At 41.9% G+C, this 23,577-nt stretch overlaps 1 protein-coding gene across 1 annotated transcript; it reads right to left on the minus strand.

Moving 5' to 3' along the window:
• Positions 1-1,831: 1,831 nt before the first annotated feature.
• On the minus strand, positions 1,832-2,314 carry LOC117612732. The gene has a single exon (XM_034341397.1). It carries the CDS (start codon positions 2,312-2,314, stop codon positions 1,832-1,834), a length of 483 nt encoding a protein of 160 aa, XP_034197288.1.
• Between the last annotated feature and the right edge of the window lie 21,263 nt (positions 2,315-23,577).

Here is a 23,577-nt window from a genome sequence, read left to right on the forward strand (position 1 = left end):
GGTTAAGATGAAAGTGAGTTATCTCAAACAATTTGGATTTTTTCATTGCGAAACGGATGATTTATAGGTTCCCCTAGTTTTATAATGTCATAAGGAGGCTGGGGTAATTTTCGGGGCATTTTTAATATTTTCTTACTATTTATTACCTTTTTTCAAAGATTTTTGCACTAAAAAAGCCAAAATAATTGCAACAGGACACTTGGTGTGATCTTAGCCTATCACCTTTCACCACTTGCACAAGTATACGTCAGTCAATATGGCCACATCCTTGCCTTTTACCCTAAATTATTATTTTATTACTTTTTCTTAGAAAATTCATAACTAAATACACAAAAATTAGAAAAATGATCCGAAAATTGCTACGAACTCATTGACACTCAATCTCCCTTATTGAATTCCCCAATTCATGGTTACACATTTTAAAACATAATTCCAAACATTAACGGGAGATGATTGTTGAAGTAGGTTATTGAAGTTAAAGTTAACAAACATAAATACTTAGGGTTAAGAGGAAAGTGAGTTATCTAAAACAATTTGGATTTTTTCATTGCGAGACGAATGATTTATAGGTTCTCCTAGTTTTATAACGTCACAAGGAGGCCCGGGTAATTTTTGGGGCATTTTTAGAATTTTCCTACTATTTATTACCTTTTTTCAAAGATTTTTGCACTAAAAAAGTCAAAATAATTGCAAGAGGACACCTGGCGCGATCTCAGCCCGTCACCTTTCACCACTTGCACAGGTGTACGTCAATCAACATGGCCACATCCTTGCATTTTACCCTAAATTATTATTTTATTACTTTTTCTTGGAAAATTCATAACTAAATACACAAAAATCCCAATAATGTTCCGAAAATTGCTACGAACTTATTGAGATTTCATCTTCCTACTGAATTCCCTGTTTCATGGTTATGCTACATTAGTATTTTATTATTATTTATCCTAAATTATTTTTATTATTATTATATTACTTTTTAGCCTGTACATTTGTTAATTATATTTACTCCAACTTTTTTTTTTAATTTTTATTTTCCGTGCGAATAGACCATTTCTGGTGCTAATCAGTTTCTCTCTTCTTCAATTTGTTAATTTTTTTTTTATTTTTTAGGTTTAAGGGATGTTTTGAAAAATAAAATGGAAATATACAAGTCATCCATTCTACAACATCAGGAAAAAATTATTCAACGTCATTCATTGTTCAAGTTTTGTTTAAGAAACGTGTAACCAAATCATTTGGGATATGCTAAGTGGGAAAATGTCATTCCCAAGCATTGGTGAAAAGACACCTATTTACTCCATGCATGCCTTTTCATTTACCAAATATTAAGATTGCAGTTGTGCAAAATATCTGTGTCAGTAAAATGTCATTCGTAGCCGTCTATGATGTCAGTAATCATTCCACTATATAATATATATATATATATATATTATACATTTATATATAAAACGGTTTATGACAGCACAAACACCAGACAAAATAGATTAAAACCCAACATTTAAACAACATTTGTACAACGTAGCCAGACACCCTAGAACTGAAGAGAAGCAAGTCCACAATGCATAAAAACCGTAAAAACATACTACAACTAATTATAAGGGTATGGATTCCCTGGCACAACATACACACGCATCACCTTGAACCAAAAAATACTCTCACGGTGCCATTTGCATCGATTGCAACAAGTCCAGAAGGCAGGATTTATCTTTTCTTCAGTAGGCCAGCCTTGAATAACAAAACACCATTCATTGTTGTTACAAGCGCTGCAGTGATTGAACTTAATCTTCCCATAGTAAAACATATCTACGATATGTCTTGCAACAGAGAAAACTCAGCTTAATCTTCGTCTCAAAGCATCCCTGGTTCCTTTCATATCAATGTTGTTACGTTGATTCAAAGAACACAAGAATTCTAATGCATCCTCTTTTGACTGACCAATTCCGGACATGCCAAGTAGTCCAACTAGATATGCCGCTTCCATATGGCCTGCCGTGGCTGCAATGCGCATCCCATACAACGCTTCCACGTTACCCTGCATGAAAAACACTTCGAATGCTTCTCTAAATATCGACTCAGGGTTATCGCAAGCCCTGCATTGTTGCAAGAAATGCTGGACCGCAGGATTGGCATGGTACCAGCTAGGATGGTCTGGGTACTTTGCCATTGAAATGGTGTTCCACACTTGTGGAGTGTTTGCCAAAGTATGGAACAATGGGCACACAGATGCCATACGGAAGAGATCTTCCGATGATTGGGTTGCCACGTATAACATCACTTTAAACCAAGCTAACTCCGGGATGAAGGCTTGGGGCATATCCAAATGGAGATGCTTCCTTCTCTTTCCTCCGAGTGTAGTGAAATGTTTCGAATTCATTGAAATGTTTTTGGAATGGAACGATTTGAGGAGTGGAAGAGGGGAGAAATGAGAATATATGGGGTTTTGGTTTTGTTTTAGCCTCTGTTTGTACTGTTTTGAAAAGGTGTTTCCACTTGGGGTTTTTCCAAGTTGACCATTTTTAAAGAAACTGAACCCAACACCCTAAAACTCAAGACAAAAGAAGGGAAAACGTCATCAAAATGCAAAGAGAGTCAGACAGTCAAAAAGTCAATTAATAACCTATTTGCATAGCCATTTTTGGGATTTTCCCGCTATCAAATTCATTGATACAAATGTGATGGATTACTGACTAGTCACAGAAGGTCCCATCATATACTTTTTCATTTTCCCACACCAAACTACCCCTAGTAATGTTATTAAAATGGAACCAATGATGATGGATTCTTATCCAACTAGTTGCCTTAATGAAATATAAATAAAATAATATATTTCAAGCAGTGTCCCCTCAATTTTCATATTAATATTTGGTAGTGAAATATTATATTGCTTTTCGGGGTAAAAGATGTCACAATTCTGACGGTACAGGTGTCCAGATCGTGACCAACCCACCCACACACAGAAAAGAAGGATATAATTCGATTTGGGCAGAGATGAGAGAGAGCTGAGTGAGAAGTTTAGGGTTATGAGTGAAGGGGTATGACTGAGAATTATGAGTGAGGAGGTATGAGTGAGGAGGTATGAGTCCGAAGAGGTTTCAATGAGAAGATATGAGTGAGAAGAGGTACAAGTGAGAAGATTCAACATGTCTTCGTCTTCATCTCTCGCTCAAACAAAGAGGTGTTAGTATTGTGGAGCTACAATGGTGCTTCGGGTTTCAAAATCAGATAAAATCGAGGGAAGCCATTTTGGAAGTGTCTAACCTCCTATGTAAGTTTTCATTTCAAGAATATGTATGTGGGTGAAAAAAAACCTATGTCTAACTCTGACAGAATTATTTTGCATATATGATGCCTGCAATTAGGGAGCCACCAGTTGCAATGGATTCGAATGGGTTGATGTAACCTCCGCTGAAGCAGAACAGTAAGATGAAACGTATGATGCTACAGTGCTGAATATGCTGAAGTCCATTAAGGACTTGGTATTAGTTTTATTAGTTGTATCAATTGTCATATTATTTGTTCTTTTAATGACAATTTAAGTGCACGGTTTCAAAGATTGTGAAAGTTCTCCCGCAAAAGACATGTTGCACGCACCACCAATGAGTTTTCAAACCCATTTTGTAATATTTGTTCTTGAAATACGTGGATTGGCATTGAATTTCAACAAAAGCATTTATTTGTTTGAAACCCAGCAAAAACGTTCCAAGACTTACTTTAAAAAAAGAAAATCATACGAAGACGATAAAATCACAATACAAGGCCAATACGATGCAATAACAAGACAATACATTTTGTTTTCAAATTGCATAATTATATAGTGTATATAGATTGTTTATTTGTGTATACTTAAAGTTTATTGATTGTTTACTGCATATAAATCGCATGATATTGAATGTTTCTTGAAGGTTTATTGATTTTTTACTGCATGTATTTCGCATGTTATTGCTCCGATATTGAATGTTTATTGAAAGTTTATTGATTGTTTACATGTTTATTGAAGGTTTATTGATTATTAACTGCATGTATTTCGCATGTTATTGAACCGATATTGAATGTTTATTGAATGTTTATTGATTGTTTACATGTTTATTGATTGTTAACTACATGTATTTCGCATGTTATTGAACCGATATTGAATGTTTATTGAAGGTTTATTGATTGTTTACATGTTTATTGATTGTTAACTGCATGTATTTCGCATGTTATTGAACCGATATTGAATGTTTATTGAAGGTTTATTGATAGTTTGTTGCATGTATATGGAATATCATTGCCCCAATATTGGATGTTTATTGGGGCCACAAGTATCACTCAAGTAAGAATGAAGGGGGGAAACGGACCTTATTCTTTCTTTTAGTAGGAAGAACAACTGTTAAGTTTAATTTCCTATTCAATACGACTTCCTTATGGTCGGTGTACTTGGGGACTGAAGTATATTGCATGTCTATTGAATATATATTGCATGTCTATTGTGTATATATTGCATGTCTACTGTGTGTATATTGCATGTCTACTGTGTGTATATTGCATGTCTACTGTGTGTATATGGCAGGCCAATTTTGTGTATATTGTTTGTCTGTTGTGTGTTTATTGCTTGTCGAAACGCAAGTGAATTGTTTTTCATTTTGTGTATATTGTCTTTGTTTCTACTTTTATGCTACTGAGCTGCCGAAAACCAATACAATTTAGACACCTATTAAGATGCAACACATTGCGATTAATGGTGGCTTGCATCAACAATGACATATCGCATTGCAATGATGTAATACACTTAAAAAGCCATCTTCAAATCCCAATTCACATATGCAGTCTTCAAATTCCAATTCAATGCAGTTTGGTTAACAAACATGTAAATGTCATGAAGGAGTTAGCGGTAGAATTCGAAAAGGACCCGTACATCTCTATTGTGTATTTACATTAGTTTGAGAATGGACATTCCCAAAACCTTCTCATGTACCATTTGTCATCTTCAACCAATATCATGGGAAGTAAGCATCTCCCCTTGTGATCTCCACAGCCAATTTCAACCGAAAAAAAGGCATGTTGTGCGAGGTGCAAGTAGCTAACGGAAGCTGAGCGCTGAAAAGCTCAATGTACTTTAACACAAACATGCCACAATCGCCTCTGAACCAAAACAAGAACTCGATCAATTCAACTAATGACATTCTAACGTAATTGACAATTGAAAGTAATAAAATTAAATAAAAAGTTGTGCTTACTCATTAGACTGTTGTGGAACATCCACACGCTCTATTGGCCACGGACACCACCAATCTCGGTTGCAATTGTTTGCATAAACACCTTCTTCATAAAAGTCGATGGTGTTGAGAAGATTTGGAAGCGTAATTGATAGTGGGGCGAGTTCTTCCTTTACGATGTCATCTGGAATTAGTGAAACCTTTGAATCGTACACTTTGATTTCACACAATACCAGATCAATCATTACAGCCACCAAATGCTTGTACTTCGTCAACATAAATGGGGTATACACCTTATAGACGTTCTGCCAATCCATCCCACACGGAGGAACCTTCCCATTTACAACGTTTAGTAAACTTTTTCTGATTTTCCACCCAAGCTGCTGTTTTTTTCTTTTATTATCCGCAAAGCGAGTACGAATGTGATTCTGTGAAATACAAAACAATCAATGGTTAAACACCTCCACAAAGCAAGTATGGATAATGTGTAATTATTAACGGCACTTGGTCAAGGCCGATGACATACCATAAAAAAAAACATCGGTCGTTGTCCAGTCCGCTATTTCTACTTCCTCCAACTGTTGTTGTCGCTTCCTGATGAGATACAACCCCAAATCAATGTGCTGCAACATGTTTTTCTTGTCAATCTCATAATCTATGTACATTAAAACAAATGCATAATCAATTAAACTTACATCTCCTTTCAGCCAACCATCAGCTTTGACGAGGGAAGCGAAGAATTCAATCTCATCTTCCACGTTGCCAAATTGCATCACCAAACTATGAATATAAAACAGTTTTAGAACACTGTATATTAAAAATTATATACAGTCATGCTTCTATCTTATAATTGCAAGGGACTTACTTTGGGTCCTGGCGCCATTCCCAACAAAGTTTCAGCAAATTCACCAGATCATCATGCGGAATCGCCTTCATTGGGTCTAACATCTTCAGTCCGGTTGTCTGTGCCACAGTTTTTGGAACCAATTCACTGCCTTCAATGATCTTCCACATAGGAATGATCCTCTTCCTTTTCCGTAATTGGACCCCTTGTTCCACAGCTTGACCTTTATCATTCAACCAAACGTTCAACTGAGATAGCACAGCTGTAGATTGATCCAAATCAATGTCCCCGATAGTAAACTCAAGCAGTGTCCCCTCCGTGCTCTCGCCAATGTCACCCCCAAGCAACATAACTTCATTATCTTCTTTCTCACATTGGTTTCTTTGCACTTCCTTTTCCTCATTTATTTGTCTTTTCACTTCCTTGCCCTCGCTTTTTTTCCTTTGCAGTTCCTCTCCCTTATTGCTTTTTCTTTTCACTTCCTCTCCCTCACTGCTCTGTCTTTGGGCTTCCTCTCCTTTGCTACTTTTGACTTGCACTTGCTCTCCTACACTTCTTTGCCTTTGCCCTTCCTCTACCTCACTTGGTTTTCCTTGCACTTCACCCCCTTCAATCCCCTCCTCTTCCTTTTCCTCTCCCTCATTTCTATTACTTGGCCCTTCACCCCCTTCAATCCCTTCATCTTCCTTTTCCTATCCCTCATTTCTGTTACTTGGCCCTTCATCCCATTGAATGTCATCCATTTCCTCACTTCCCTTAAATAGATGTGAGATGACACAACGATTCGTCCTCTCTTTCAGTAAAGCTAGGTCCCTCCTTACTTCCTGCTCAAACTGAGGACCTAAACATCGGTCCAACAGTTTTTCCATCCGTATGACCTTTAAGTGAAGGACGTTTTTTGCCTGCTTCACTTGAAACAACTCGGACCTCAAGANAAATGATTTATATAAATGAGTTTACATATTGATTTTATATAATTAAGTTTTATAAATGAGTTTATATGAGCAAATTTCATTATTTGATTTTGAATAAGTTTTATCGAATGCTTTCCGAGCATGATTAGTATAGCAACATTTCTACAAGTTTCTGCTGCTTCGTTACACATAACAGATATAGAAAACAGAGTTTGAGGCTTATGTCAGATGAGATAGCAGCTTGATTCTAGACTTCAGTTATTGATCAGACTTTTCTTATAGTATTTTATTTTAGAACCACCACGTACCCATTTTTATTTAGTGATTACCCTCAGACGGACCGATGTCTACGGACATCCAGTCTGTTTACAGTTCAGTCAGTGCACTTGACTTTGCCTCACGAGTTTCGGGGACGCTCGGACCGTGAGTGCCAGGATTTGCGGCTCGGCAGATTTGGTGTCCCGAGACCTGCCAGGATTGCGGCTCGGCTGACTTTGTGTCCCCGAGACCTGCCAGGATTGCGGATCAGGCTGACTACGGTCCCCTGTATCTTGCCAGAGCGGCTCGAGTCGACTTGGTGTCATCGAGACCTGCCGGCGGATCAGGCTGAGCATAGTCCCCTGTATCCTGCCAGTTTGCGGCTCGGATAGACTGCGTGTCGCCTGAGACCTGCCAGGGGAATTGACGGATTACAGGGGTACTTCTAGGTGGTAAATTTTAAAGGAATTTCAGTGTTTTATAAAATTATTGTTGCCAGAAAATTTTATATCAGTTTTCTTCACATTCGTGCCCGTTTCATATCTGTATATATATATATATATATACATATACATGTTGATTTAAATGCTTTATATATTTGAATACCGATGAACTTCAGGTTTACATACATATTTATTTTGACTACGGGGGTTATTATGGTTATAAATTGTTTTCAAGAACATTATTTTTGTCCACTCACATTTTCCAACTTGTTTTTCGCCCCCAGGCTGTAGAAGTGCGCTGGATTCCACCACCGGGCCATTCCTAGCTTCCGCGCCACCAAGTAACGTAGAGTTTTGTGAAAAAGTCCTTGAAACCCTGTAACTTTAGAAAATGCTCTGATATCTAGTTTTAGTGAGAAACCTGAACTGGTGAATAGTTGTTTGGATGTATTCTGGCAGTTAGATGAATTCATTTTGCTTGTTTAACAGGTGGAAGATTTTGGGTTTGGTCAAAATACAGGGGAGACTCTGCCGAAATTTCGGCAGGAGTCCAAAGAAAGTTTTAATAGTAACTGTAGTAGGAAGGGTAAAATGGTCATTTGTGCCCGGCAGTTGCCAGGTGTCAGACACGCACAGGACTTGGTTCGAATTCCAAAGTGGAATTGGGATCGGGTCCTGTCAATGATACTTGGATTCAGCAAGACCAATTGGTTTTATCCTGGATCAATGGTTCTCTTAGTTCTATGGTTCTCACCAACTACTTTTGAAAACCATTTTGCCTCTCCGAATCAAAATTGGATTTTGTAGCTTCGTAGTGAACTCTTCCATACTACTCGTGGTGATTCCTCCGTTGCTGATTACTTGGACAAGGTCAATGCTATTGTTGACAATCTCGCGTTATCTGGTTTTCCTCTTCCTGACTCCGATCTTCTTGCTGTCATTATGAATAATGTTAGGCCCTTATATGAGTCAACTGTTGCTTCTGCTCAAGATCGTGAAACCCCTATTACCTATGCTGATCTTGAGGCTCTCTTGCTCTCTGCTGAACAACGCCATCTTGCCCTCCATGCTCCTGCCCGTGATGGTCCTGCCACTGTGATGGTTGCTGCCTATGGTCGTGCTCCTTCTCATGGTCGCAGTCGAGGTAGTGGCCGCTTTCCTTTCCGTGGCGGACATTCTGGTGGTTCTGCTCCATGGTCTGGTTCTTCCTCTGCTACTAGACATCCTGGGTTTTGCGGCTCTTCCTCCTCTCATGGTTCTGGTCGTGCCTTTTCTTCTTCTCCTAATGGTTCTTCTTTGCAGCCTAGTGTTTTGGGTCCTCATCCTGCTACTGCTGCTGGTTTTTCCTCTCTTTCTGCTCTATTTTCTAGTTCACGTATTCAGTGCCAAATTTGTGGATGTTATGGGCATTCTGCTTTGGATTGCTACAATCATCTCAACTTGTCGTATGAAGGTCGGGTGCCTACTCAACACCTTACTGCCATGACTGCTCAACAATCCTCGTCTCCTCGTCCTCCTAATTGGGTTGTGGATACTGGGGCTAACTCTCATATCACCAATGATCTGAGTAATTTATCTCTTTCCCGAGAATATCATGGTCATGATTCTGTTGATGGTGTGCTCGGTGGAATAGGTTTGCCTATCACCCATATTGGCTCCTCTAGTCTTCCTCTTAACAACTCTATTTTTTCTCTTACTGATATCCTTCATTGCCCTACTGCTTCTTGTAATTTGTTGTCCGTTAATAAATTTTCCCGGGATAATAACTGTTTCTTCACGTTTTATCCAAATCATTTTTTGGTACAGGATTCGCGGACGGGGAAGACTCTTTTCCAGGGCACGAGTAATCTTGGTCTCTACTCTCTCCCATCTAGCATGTCATCTCATGGTCGTCTTGCATATCTTGGTGTTCGTGTTGATGGTCCTGTTTGCCATTCGCGCCTTGGTCAGCCTTCGTCTCCTATTTTAAAATTTTTATTGTCTACAAATAGGTTGTCTATTGTTGGCACTAAGACTTTTAATAATTTTACTTTTCATTCTTGTCCTTTGGGAAAAAGTGTTAAACTACCTTTTCAGTCTTCACATGCTCCTCTTGCACTCATTCACTCTGATGTATGGAGTTCGTCTAGTAAATCAGTTTTCAAATTTCAATATTATGTTCTTTTTGTTGATAATTTTTCTCGCTACTCGTGGATATTTCCTATGCGCTTGAAATATGAAGTTTTCTCTTTGTTTGTTAAATTTAAGTCTCTTGTTCAGAATTTATTTTCTACAAAAATTAAAGCTTTTCAAACTGATGGGGGTGGTGAATATACTAGTCATATTTTTCATAATTTTTTGGTTACTCATGGTATTGACCATTGCATTTCTTGTCCCCATCACCCTGAACAAAATGGTTTGGCAGAACGAAAATATCGTCATATTGTTGACACTGGGCTTACCTTGTTGGCTCATGCTTCCATGCCTCCTGCCTATTGGGCTGAGGCCATGCATACTACTATGTATTTAATTAATCGTCTTCCTTCTAAAGTTTTGGGTCTGCAGTCTCCGTATCAAATTCTTCTTCATAAAGAACCTAACTTTGCTTTTCTTAAAATTTTTGGTGTGCATGTTTTCCATATCTTCGTCCTTACAATACTAATAAACTTCACTTACGATCTGTTAAGTGTGTCTTTCTGGGCTACTCATTAGATCATTAAGGTTATTGTTGTTTAAACTTGACCAATAACAGAGTCTTTTTATCACGCCATGTTATTTTTGATGAACATTGCTTCCCCTTTCAAGAGACCAAGGGCCCTCATGCCCCAATTTCTTCTTCCTCTTATACGGATTCTGCACCACCTTTACAAATTTTTGGGTCTCTTCCCAACCAGCTGGCTGCCTCACAGCCCCATGGCCACAAATTGTCATGCCCATCTCTCCCAACCCATCCTCACCCTTGCCAACCCACATATCCTCCATGTTGGCGTGACTTGTGGATATTGACTTACTTTCCTTACACACAAAGAATTCCTATTATAATTATAATTGATTTACTTTAATTCCTGGTTTCCTACTGTAAATGAATTTAGGAATTTATTATTTACTTGCTCATTTAGGTTTTGTTGTATTATAAATATAACCTCCTACAAGGAGAAGAATACACAGAAAATTCCCACAAACAAATATTCTCTCATAGTTTTCATATTTTAGCATGATATCAGAGCGGCGATCTTGGGATTGCTGACTCTAGTTTCTAAACCCTAGCCGCCACCATGGGGGAGGATGACTCTTCTAATCCTCATGGCGGTAGCACCACTGCTTCCTCCTCTCCTTCTCAACCAACCATAGCCGAGTTGAGTGCCCAGGTGGCTCAACTAATGCAGATGCAGACTCAGACCTCGAAATTGATCCTAAATCAGGATCCTACCAAGACGACCCCGACCTCGACTCAGACGACACCCCGACCTCGAATCAGACGACAACCTTGAACCCGAATCAGACAACGATTCCGACGACAATTACCTATGAAGCTTCCGCTGCACAGATTGGCATAAAGTTGGATGGCACCAACTATGCCCTATGGTCCCAAGTTGTAGAGTTGTATATCTCCGGCAAAGACAAATTGGGATATATTAATGGCGATCTTCCACAACCTCCTTCGACCGCTCCAACGTTTCCTCGCTAGGCGCACCGAGAACTCTATTGTGAAGGGATGGCTCATCAATTCTCTGGAGCAGAGCTTGATTGGCAATTTCATTCGATTTTCGACGGCAAAAGCGGTGTGGGATGCAATTGCCACAACTTACTATGATGGCACTGACACCTCTCAGGTTTATGATCTGAAACGACGAGTCTCTCGTATGCGACAAGCTGGTGGCTCCATTGAAACCTATTACAATACTCTCCAAAGCTTATGGAGAGAAATTGATTTTCGTCGTCCAAATATGATGGAGTATGAAAGTGATATCAAGCGCTATAATGATATTCTGCAGGAAGATCGAGTTTACATATTTTTGGATGGCCTTGATGATCGTCTTGATAAGGCCCGAAGTGATGTTCTTCACATGACTCCATTCCCTACTGTTGACCAAGCTTATGCCTATGTTCGCCGTGAAGATGTTCGACAAGCAGTGATGATGGGTTCATCCGATCGAGCCACTGGTGCTGGCTTAGCGGCCAAGAGTGCGCCTCGATCAGGTCCCCCTACTCGTGCCGGACAGCCCCATAATTCCTCTACTGCGGCCCACCTTCAGATCCAGTCATATGCTACTGCTGCTGGTGCGCCACTTCCTAAAACCATCCCACCTTCCCATCCCAAGGCTCCGACTGATGGAAGTGGTTGCACGCACTGTGGCAACCTCAAACATACCCGTGACACCTGTTTTAAGCTAAATGGTTATCCTGATTGGTGGGAGAACCTCCGCGCTCTCAAGCTCAAAGAAACTGCTAGTAATTCCGGCCGTGTTGCTCTTGTCTCTACCGAACCCCCATTAGCCTTGTTCCCGCAGGTAGATCTTCCTGATAGTCCCGCGCTTCCGGATGTCTCAGGTAACTGTGGTTATGCATTTCATACTTCTAATCTACGAGATACTACTGGTTGGATAATTGATTCTGGCGCCACTGATCATATGACCTTTGATCCGAATGATTTTTTGCACACCACTACACCCCGCCGCACAAGTATTGCCAATGCAAATGGAGTTACCTATCCTGTGACAGGGGCCGGCACTGTTGCCCTTTCACCTTCTCTGTCCCTTTCTAATACTCTACTCGTTCCATCTTTGTCTAATAAATTAATGTCTGTAAGTCAGGCCACTGAACAACTAAATTGTTGTGCACTAATTTATCCCAATTTTTGTTTACTACAGGATATTCTCACCAAGGAGATCATTGGGCGTGGTACTAAAAGAGGGGGGCTGTACTATGTGGATGACTTCAGTATGGGACGTGCCAATAGTGTAAAGCATCCATCTGATGACAAGCACCAACAAATTTGGCTCTGGCACCGACGTTTGGGGCATCCATCTTTTGGTTATATGAGACACTTATTGCCCGAATTGTTTTCTGTATTTAAGGACTCAGATTTTAAATGTGACACTTGCATTCTAGCCAAGAGTCATAGAGCATCCTATCCTTTAAGTATGAATAAAAGTACTATTCCTTTTGCTTTAATTCATTCTCATGTTTGGGGACCCTCACCTATTTCTACTCATTCCGGTATTCGTTGGTTTGTCACATTCATAAATGATTGTACACGGATGACATGGCTTTATTTGATGAAAAATAAGAATGAAGTGTTTTCCCTGTTCCAATCCTTTCACAAACAGATGGAAACACAGTTCAATGCTCGAATACAGATTCTTCGCTCTGACAACGGTGGAGAATTTGTTAATCATGATTTTCAGACTTACCTCCAGACACATGGCATTATTCATGAGACAACTTGCCCCCAGACACCACAACAAAATGGTGTTGCCGAACGGAAGAATCGTCATCTCCTTGAAACAGCCCGTGCTCTTCTCATTGATGGCCATGTTCCTCGTCATCACTGGGATGATGCTGCTGTCACTGCTGTCCACCTTATCAACCTCATGCCATCTGGGGTCTTGAACTTCAAAACTCCATTACAAGTGCTCGCGCAACACGGGCCTCTGCCCTCTGTTTTGGTGCTTACCCCTCGCATTTTTGGCTGTGTGGCCTTCGTTCATCTCCACAAAAATCAACGAAGCAAACTTGATCCATGTGCGCTTCGTTGTGTTTTTTTGGGTTATGCCACTCATCAGAAAGGCTACCGATGTTATCACCCTCCTACCCGGCGAACCTATGTCACTTTGGATGTCACCTTTCTAGAATCAGATATGTTCTTCTATGACCCAGCATCCAATTCTACTATTCAGGGGGAGATACCGAGTGAAGAGCTCAATTGGAGCAGCTTGGAACATGAGGATATTCATCTATGCACGAAGATTGCTCTCGGCCAAGAAACAATAACAATCGATCGTCCCGAGTCTAGCACGTGCGAATGCTCTCTGCCAAACAACGATCGATCGCCTAACCCTTGCGAAGATGTTTTTGATTCGAGTCATACTCTTACAGACAACTCAGAACAACAAGATGAAGACCCCCCTCTCATTCAACAGTACCAACGGACCAATCTCCTGAGAATATCTTTGAGGTAAATACTCCTACTAGACTTGTGCATTTAGAGGATAAAACTATTGGATATCAATTACCTTTCAGGCAAAATCGTGGGAAGCCACCAAACCGTTATTCACCTGATATTGGCAAGACATCCAAGTATCCAATTGCAAATCATGTATCCACTGAGAAGCTGTCTGAACCACTCAAGGCTTTTGTGCATCAGTTGTCTGCTATCCATATTCCAACCAAGGTCTCTGAAGCATTGAAAGATCCTAAGTGGGTCCAAGCTATAAAAGAGGAGATGAAAGCTCTTGAGAAAAATCAGACTTGGACATTGGAGACTATACCACGAGGAAAAAAGACTATCGGATGTAGATGGGTGTTTACTATAAAACATAATGCAGATGGATCTATCGAGCGATACAAGGCAAGACTTGTGGCAAAAGGATACACACAGACCTATGGTATAGACTATGAAGAAACTTTTGCACCAGTTGCAAAGTTAAACACCGTCAGAGTCTTATTGTCCCTTGCAGCTAATTTGGATTGGCCACTACACCAGTTTGATGTAAAGAATGCTTTTCTACATGGCGAACTCATGGAGGAGGTGTACATGGACATTCCTCCTGGATATAATACTACTCAGACTGGAATAGTTTGCAGGTTAAGAAAAGCATTGTATGGATTGAAACAGTCACCACGTGCATGGTTTGGACGGTTCACCATGGCAATGAAGAACAATGGTTTCAAACAGTGCAACTCAGATCATACTCTGTTCTTGAAACATCGGAAAGGGAAGGTAACAGCATTAATAATCTATGTTGATGATATGATTATTACTGGGAATGATAAACAGGAAATATCACAGCTACAAGACTATTTGGCTACTGAGTTTGAGATGAAGGATCTAGGTGGACTCAAGTATTTCTTGGGAATTGAGGTGGCTCGATCGCAGCAAGGCATATTTCTATCTCAAAGGAAATATGTCTTGGACTTGTTGACGGACATAGGAATGCTAGATTGCAAACCTGCGGACACTCCTATTGTTCAGAATCATCATCTTGGAGAATATCCGGATCAAGTTCCAACTAACAAAGAAAGATACCAAAGGTTAGTGGGAAGATTGATCTATTTGTCACATACTCGACCAGACATTGCTTATGCGGTGAGCGTTGTCAATCAATTTATGCACTCTCCAAGTGAAGACCACATGAATGCAGTTCTTCGGATACTTAGATATTTGAAGTCTGCACCTGGAAAAGGACTTATGTTCTCAAAGCATGGTCATCTAAATATTGATGGTTATTCAGATGCAGATTGGGCAGGTAATGTAACAGATAGAAAATCCACATCGGGTTACTTCACATTCGTGGGAGGTAATTTGGTGACATGGAGGAGCAAGAAACAGAATGTAGTAGCTTTATCCAGTGCAGAAGCCGAGTTCAGAGGCATGACTAAAGGGATTTGTGAACTTCTTTGGTTAAAAAAGTTGCTTACTGAACTTGGGTATAAACCTACATCCACAATGAATCTCTTTTGTGACAACAAGGCTGCTATAGCCATTGCACAGAATCCGGTTCAACATGATCGTACTAAACATGTTGAGGTGGATCGACACTTCATCAAACAAAAGCTTGAGGCTAAAGTGTTTCAGTTTCCTTTTGTGAAATCCGAGGATCAATTGGCGGATATTTTGACAAAGGCAATTTCCAGTAAAGCATTCCACAATTCACTGGATCAGTTGGGCATTGGCGACATCTATGCACCAACGTGAGGGGGAGTGTTGGCGTGACTTGTGGATATTGACTTACTTTCCTTACACACCAAGAATTCCTATTATAATTATAATTGATTTACTTTAATTCCTGATTTCCTACTGTAAATGAATTTAGGAATTTATTATTTACTTGCTCATTTAGGTTTTGTTGTATTATAAATATAACCTCCTACAAGGAGAAGAATACACAGAAAATTCCCACAAACAAATATTCTCTCATAGTTTTCATATTTTAGCAGCCCACACTTATCTTCTCCCTTGCCCAATACCACATCTAATCCCATAGCCGTTGCATCCCAAACAATCCAACACTCCCCACCTAGTTCTCTCCAAGTTTACCGTCGCACCCCACATAGGACCGTCCTTACTTTTCCCTCTCTTGACCCTGAACCTGTTTCACCAAGTTCCTCAAGACACTCATCACCTTCGGCTACTTCTCGGGTAAGACCTTCTACTACTCATTCTATGGTGACTCGTGCTAAAACTGGTGTTCATAAGCCCAATCCTAAATATGCAAATCATGCTTTCTTGGCCTCTACTAATGATATTGTTGAGCCCACTTGTTTCAGTCAGGCTAATAAATTTCAGGAATGGCGCACTGCTATGGGCGAAGAATGTAATGCTCTTCAACAAGCCGGTACTTGGGTCCTGGTTCCTCCAAAGCCCACCTTGAATGTCTTGCTTAATAAGTGGGTGTTTCGCATCAAACACAATTCTGATGGCTCTGTTCAACGTTATAAAGCCCGTTTAGTGGCTAATGGTTTTCATCAGCAAGAATGGTTGGATTATGGTGAGACATTTAGCCCAGTTGTGAATCATTCCACCATCTGTCTTATCTTGGCCTTATCTGTTCAATTTCAATGGCCCGTTCATCAGTTGGACGTCCAGAATACTTTCCTCCACGGCTATCTAAATGAGGAGGTTTATATGCGTCAGCCCACTCACCCGCAATTTCCTGACCATCTTTGTCATCTTAAACGTTCTCTGTATGGGCTCAAACAAGCCCCTCGGGCCTGGTTTAAATGTTTCTCCACTCATTTGGAAGATTTGGGATTCACTGCTTCCACGGCCGACTCTTCGTTATTCATCTATCTTAATGGGTTCATTCGAGTTTATTTACTAATTTATGTTGATGACATTTTAATTACAGGCAATGACTCAGCCCACATCTCCACACTCATTCAAGACTTGAGCCGTCTCTTCTCCATGAAGGACCTCGGGCCTGTTCATTATTTTCTGGGCATGGAAATTCTTCGCACTCCTAGCGGGCTTTCTTTCACTCAATCCAAGTATATAAAGGACTTGTTGACGCGCAGAAAGATGCAGGACGCCAAACATATTTCATCGCCTGTTGCCAGTGGACGTCGTCTTAGCCTCCATGATGGTGCTCCATTGGATGACCCTTCTGAGTACCGCAGTGTCGTTGGTGCGTTGTAATATCTCACTCTCACATGCCCTGATATTGCCTTTGCTGTGAACCACGTCTGCCAATTTATGCACCAACCTACCTCTGCTCATTGGGTTGCTGTCAAACGTATTCTTCGCTATCTTAATGGTACTTCCACTCATGGCTTGTTCTATAAACATGGTTCCCTGTCTTTAATGGCATATTCTGATGCGGACTATGCCGGTGATCCTGATGATCGTCGCTCCACGGGTGGCTACTGCTTGTATCTTAGGTCTAATTTAATTTCATGGAGTTCTAAAAAGTAAGGAGGTATTTCTCGTTCCAGTACCGAAGCCGAGTACCGCCAACTTGCTTATACTGCTGCTGCGATTTCTTGGTTCCATGCACTATTTCGTGATCTGCAGCTTTATCTTTCCTGTCCTAAACTTTGGTGTGACAACATTAGCGCCATCTCCTTGGCCTCCAATCCTGTCTTCCATGCCCGTACTCGTCATGTTGAAGTTGATTATCATTATGTTCGTGAAAAAGTTGTGCGGCAGGAGCTTGACGTTCGTTATCTTGCTACTCATGACCAAATTGCCGACATTTTTATGAAGGGGTTGTCTATTCCACGTTTCCAGCTGCTGACCTCCAAGCCTCCCCTGTCAGCTTGCGGGGGTGTATTAGATGACTATTGTCCTTAGGACTCTATCTTGTATTTACGTTTATCCCATGTGGGATTCCTCTTGGTTATCTGATAACATTGTATCGTTATCATATTTGATATAGGACTCTATCTGTAATACTGTATAAATCAATACAATATGCCCTCATGATGATAGGCGCTTTACCCCATACGTTCCACTTCTTTCATTCTATACTCTTCCTCCTTGGTTTGAACGTCAATTTTGTGGCGAAAATTCTAAATTTGCAGGTCCCAATTTATGCCAGAGCTCTGGATCTCAAGCACCTTTTAGATCTGAAGAAAGCAGGTGCAACAGATGCTATTCTGGAAAGTGTAGAGGTATCAGATTAATTTATTGCATTTGTTTGAATTATTGAATTTGACAAGTCGTTTTATGATGCAACTTTGTACCTGACTAAATATTTTAATTCATGCAGACAAGTTTGCAGCGGGGCTCTAAGCTTTTGAAAGGGCTTGGAGTTATGTCTGACGATGTGAACTTTCTCCGTCAGCTCTTTCGTGATTCCATGGAGCTGCAAGCTCAAGGAGTGAGCAAAACGGATGATAGAGAATTTAATAGCATGAAGCCTATGCAGGTACTTGCAAGTTACCTGCACTGAAATTACTTTGTTTAATTTTATTGTTCATATTGGTCTTCTGGATTCAGACCCGAACCTGATTGACAGCACCGTACCATGCCATGCATTTTCCTTTCTCTGGTTGAAAATTATATTAGCTTTTCATTTTGAGATGTTTGTTGATAAACCGATCTTTCAAGCATTTTAAATGGATATGATCATCTATTTAATGTTTGAGACCAACGAGATCCTAAACATTATGAGAAAGCTATGTTAAGTTTCACTGAGGTCCGATTTTATCAAAACATCATTCATAAATTATTAAGAATTGCATGTTGCAAGACAATGGAGCTAGGCTCGGAGGTGCCGAAGGCAAAGGGGATGCGGAAGACACAAAGCTTGCATGGCAATGTGCCTAGGCACGAGGGTGCCGAAGGCATAAGAATTGCATGTTGCAAGACAATGGAGCTAGGCTCAGAGGTGCCGAACGCAAAGGTGATGCGGAAGACACAAAGCTTGCATGTCGCAAGGCAATGTGCCTAGGCACGAGGGTGCCGAAGGCATAAGAATTGCATGTTGCAAGACAATGGAGCTAGGCTCGGAGGTGCCGAACGCAAAGTGGATGCTGAAGGCACGAGGGTGCTTGTGGACATTTGGGCATTCGGCATGTCTTTGGAGCTGGGCCTTCCAGCCTTCGGCATGGGCTGGTCCTTGGAGCTGGGCCTTCAAGGCTTCGACAAGAACTTGAGGGGCTTGATCCCACAAGTTTCCAAGTTCTTGGTAGGTGGGCCTCGTGACCTGGGCTTTGACAAATGCATAGGGTTTATGCTTTGTGGAGCTGGGCTGCAAGGGGTTAGGCAAGATAAATTTTCCATGATGTAAGCCATTGCCTGAACATGGGCCTTGCCGTTCGGCATGGTCCAGTGGGAATGATTTTCTCTAGGGCCTGGGTACCTTCGGCAGGGGTTGGGGTCTTGAAGCGTCAGCAAGGGTGTCTTGGGGAGCACTTGTGAGTCCTCGTGTTCATCGGCAAATAGGTTGGGCTATGTTGTTTTTATGAGTCCAAGATGATGGTTCATGGGTCCTACCTTTTGGCATGCCCCTGCGGTCGTAAATTTTCATTCCTTCGGTAGGCTTCCAAGGAGAAGACCAAAAGGGTTGGCTTCTAAGAATTTGAGGAGCTACTGTATAGCGTTGCCGTTCGGCAAGGAGAGCTTGATCGGATTCGGCGAGTGTTGAGGTAGGCATTTTGCGAAGCTTTTCTTTTCCGTTGCTCAGTCCTTGGCAAACGGCAAGGGCGGGTTGAGCAGTTTTTGTGTACTTGTGGCTTCACATGTATATCTTCGTCAGGTGTTATTTGGAGTTGGGAGTTAGGCCTTGAAGTCAGATTTGGAATCCTTGGCGTTGGGCCTTTCCGTTTTTGAAGTGCAGTTGGGCCTCTTGTTGAGGTAAGTTTTTATTTTTGGAGGCCACCATTTCGTTGCTGCTCAACCCTTGCCGTTCGGCAAGGGTGAGCTTCCTCTTTTTTTTTTCTTTCTTTTTTTTAATTTTTTTGCAAGCCCGTTTGTTTGTTGTTGAATCTTCGGCAGGTTGGCTGAGTCCTCATGTTTTGTAGGTGTTGGCAAGGCGGCTGAGTCACGGATCACCTTGAGCTAGGCTGTTGTCGAATGAGGGTTCAGCGTACTGTCGGTTTGAGCCCTTAATTCGTAGTGCAAGTCCCCATTGTTTTTGCACGGTGTTTAGCATTCAGCGGTCTAGCTTGGGGCTGGGCTTCATCATCTGCAAGAGCTTGGGCTGGGAATTGGAGCTGGCCCCGTGTAACGTTTGGTAAGAAACCATTCTGGGCTTACGAATTGGACCAGTTTGGAGCTGGGCTCCGTGAGGTTTGGGTTTTGTCGCTTCGTTGTTGACTTTGGTTGGGTACGGTCTGAGTTGCATTCGGTAAGACAGTTTTGCGAGCTCCCATTTGCTTCTACTCAGCCCTTGCCGTTCGGCAAGGGTGTTTTGAAAGGAAGGTGAGTTTCCCGCTTCGCCACCTTTGGGATCGTGAGGCTGGTGCGGGGATTATTTTATGGGGAAGCAGACTGTAGCATATGCCTGCCGAACGGCAGGTTTGGTTTGGGAAGTTTTAGAGCTGTAGAGCAAGCTTCAGCGATCAAAAATTCGACTCCGGAAGTTGCAGCACCATCCTTGCCGGCAAGTGTTTAATTTTTGTGACCCCATGTTCTTCGTCGGGTCGACTCTTGTGTTTCAGCAAAATGGTAGTTTGGGTGTCTAGATAAATTTGGTGGTTGGGTGTGGTATCTTGCTTCAATCTGGGACTGCCGAATGGTACTGGGCAGAGTTTTGAAGGAAGACCAGCCCAAGAGACGCTGCTTATGCCATTGCCGATCGGCAGCTTTACTAAAAATGGCTAGGACCTCGGAAAACCTCCTCTCACCTTGGACCCGACACCGAAAAGGGTTGATATGGCTTCTGAAAGCCATTGGAGATAAGCTTAGAAAACTAGGTGCCGATCTAGTCCTCGTATTTTGTCTTCAAATAGAGGGGTTTATGGTGGCTTCAGTACTGGTATTCCATTGTGTTGACGAATGGCATTTGACAGGTGTTGAACAGCACCTACGCCACCCATGCAAGACATGCAAAAAATGATATTTTTGGTGAATTGGAGTATTGGGCAACTGCCAAATTAGAACTTTTTCAAAGTAACTGAATGGTGTGTTGTTTTGGCAAATGCATATATCTTTGGCATGTTGTCTTTTTCCATTGTTGAAGACATCATGGGTGTCTAGAGAAAAAATTTGACATTGGGTGCCGGACCGTATTGCTTTTCTGGCTTTCTGAATCTGAAGCATATGGTTGCTATTTGGTTTGGCCAATTGATTGGTTTGGAGGACGAAGTGTTGTACGGCACTTGCATATTTTGGCTTCAGATGGTGTGTGGCATCTTTGGCGTCTTGTGTGCATCGGTGCTGGGCTCTAATTGGGTCTTTCGTAAGACTTTGACAAAGTAGGTGTCTTGATAAATTCAGTAGTTGGGTGCTGTATGGATTTTTGACGAGAGAACGGCACCATAGATAGATGCCCTAGACATGTAATTAGAGGTGGCCTCCGTTGTCTTGACTTGGCCTCCGTTGTCTTGACTTGTATGGGTGCCGGAGGCCACTGAAGAAAGGGCAGACCGACATAAGCTTTTTTTGTGTCGATTCCCACAGACGGCGCCAAACTATTGATGCTCTTTTTGGGAGGGTCAACTTAGATAGAGGTAGAATGGTGGATGATGGGTGAAGGTGAGAACCTTCAGCATGTGTGTGAAGACTTGGGCAAGCGATAAAAATAAAGAAGACTAGATATACGTGGTTCACCCTCAATGAATGGGCTACGTCCACGGAGAAGGATGTTCTCATTATGATAATATTTGTTTACATTTGTACAAGGGGTTGCACCCAAATATAAAGATAATATGTGAGAAGCCCAGCTCAGTCCTGAGGTCCAGAAAAGAGTCCAAGGCCTGAGGGTCAGGATTTAAGACCCGGATCCCCTTCTAAGGAAAGAGCAGTCTTCTTTTATAGGTGAGGGGGAGTCTCCATCTCTTGTAGTTTTCCGATGTGGGACTCCTCTTGCTTTGCTTAGAGTTGTGATTTGTGGTGATGCTTCTTTGGCTAAGGTGATGACTTCTCAAAGCATGGCACTCGAATGATCTAGCCTAGCTAGTTGCTCGGTCAGTTATGGTACAAACACATGCAATGGCTTAAAAAGGATGATCCCTCACAGTACATTCGGCTCTTTCAAAGCCTCCATCATCGGTTTAAGTGAATGCGTCTCGGTGGTGCAACCATATTGATGCTGCCATGCTTCTTCTCGGAGGAAGAGGACGATGGGTGTAAGAACCCAAAACAAAATATCTAAAAAGAAAGAAAATATCTAAAAAAGTAAAGAAAATATCTTTTAGCGAAAAGACCAAATTGCCCTTGCTTTTTTTAATGGGGAAAATTTGACTTTTTGATCGAGAAAGAATTTGGAAATTCCGCTTGCGCCATTACGTAGAGCACAGCGAAAGGAGTCCGTAGACACGGAGTGGGCCCGAATCGGAGTTGTAACGAAAAAGTTATGGTCAAAAGAGTCTCAGTGGCATAACCGTAAAAATTTTGAAGTTGCATCTATATAAACCCAGACTCTGCGCGAAACGGGCCACCGACTTCCAGAAGGTGCTGGCGCCGCCTCCGATTCGGCGGTGGACCGGTGGCGTTGGAACCGCCATCGAGTCCCCTACATTTTCGAACCGACATCAACCCCGGGGCCACCCTGAGCTGGCCGGAAAATCGTGTTTTCCGACGGAGGTTCGTTCGAAGCTACCCGAACTTCCAGCTTGAAATTCTCCCTCGTTTCTCCACCAAATTGATCGAGTAAGGTATGATTTTTGAGCTATTTTTCGTGCTCTAGCTGTTGGGTATATGGGCTTTGATCGATTTTAGCTCTAAGGGGTTCGATTTTGAACTTGAAAATTCGGCTGAACTTCGGCCCTTCGAAACTACTGTTTCCGGTCACTTTTTGGGGGTTGTCCAAGAACAAAAGTGACTCCAAATGGGGTGTTTTACCTAGGATAGGAGTTTGGAGTCTTGGTTCCACGATTTTTTTCGGCACACCCGAATCGCTTTGGACACCCGATCTGCCCCGCGCGTGTGGCGGCGCGTGGGACAGGGTGGTGGCACAGGTCTGGCCAGTTTTGAGGTCCTCATGTCGTCACGAGCGCGTGAGATTTCGCGGATCCCGATTCGGAGTCCGTTTGAGCCCCGAAAGGATTTTTCATATTGCGCGGTCCGTGGGTGCAGTGTCGTGTGATCGTTGGATCGCGCTGAATTTTGGATATGTCGGTCTACGTGATTTCAGGATCGTGTAGGATACTCCGGAATCGCGAACCCTGGGGCTAGGGTTAGGGTTTTAAGCGATAACGCGATTTTGGCCAATCCGACCGTCCGATTCGGACCAAATTCGCAAAACTTGGTTCCCGCCCTATGAGAAACCTTCCGGGAAGATCAGATTGGCCATCGGAGACCGTGGACCCACGGGGTCCCGGATCGGCCGGTCGAGCAGCTTATCGCTTATCGAGGTTCTGGGTCTCTTGAGGCCGGCCTAACTATTTAAAAAGCTGATGCGGGGATAGGAATAACTGGAATAAGTGTTTGTATTTCTAGGAGCCGGGGGCAGGATGTTTAGTTGAATTTCGTTTTATTCAGCAGTTTATTAATTTAATCTTTCGGGATAATCAGGCACCAGGAGCTCGGCAGAAGTGTAAAAGAGACCTTCGAGGGGTCGAAGTAGCTCGGACCATCTGTGAGTGGACATTCTTTCGTAAATCAGATTTTATGGATG

This window comes from Prunus dulcis, unplaced genomic scaffold (assembly GCF_902201215.1).
Source record: "Prunus dulcis unplaced genomic scaffold, ALMONDv2, whole genome shotgun sequence".
In the NCBI taxonomy this organism is placed as follows: Eukaryota; Viridiplantae; Streptophyta; class Magnoliopsida; order Rosales; family Rosaceae; genus Prunus; species Prunus dulcis.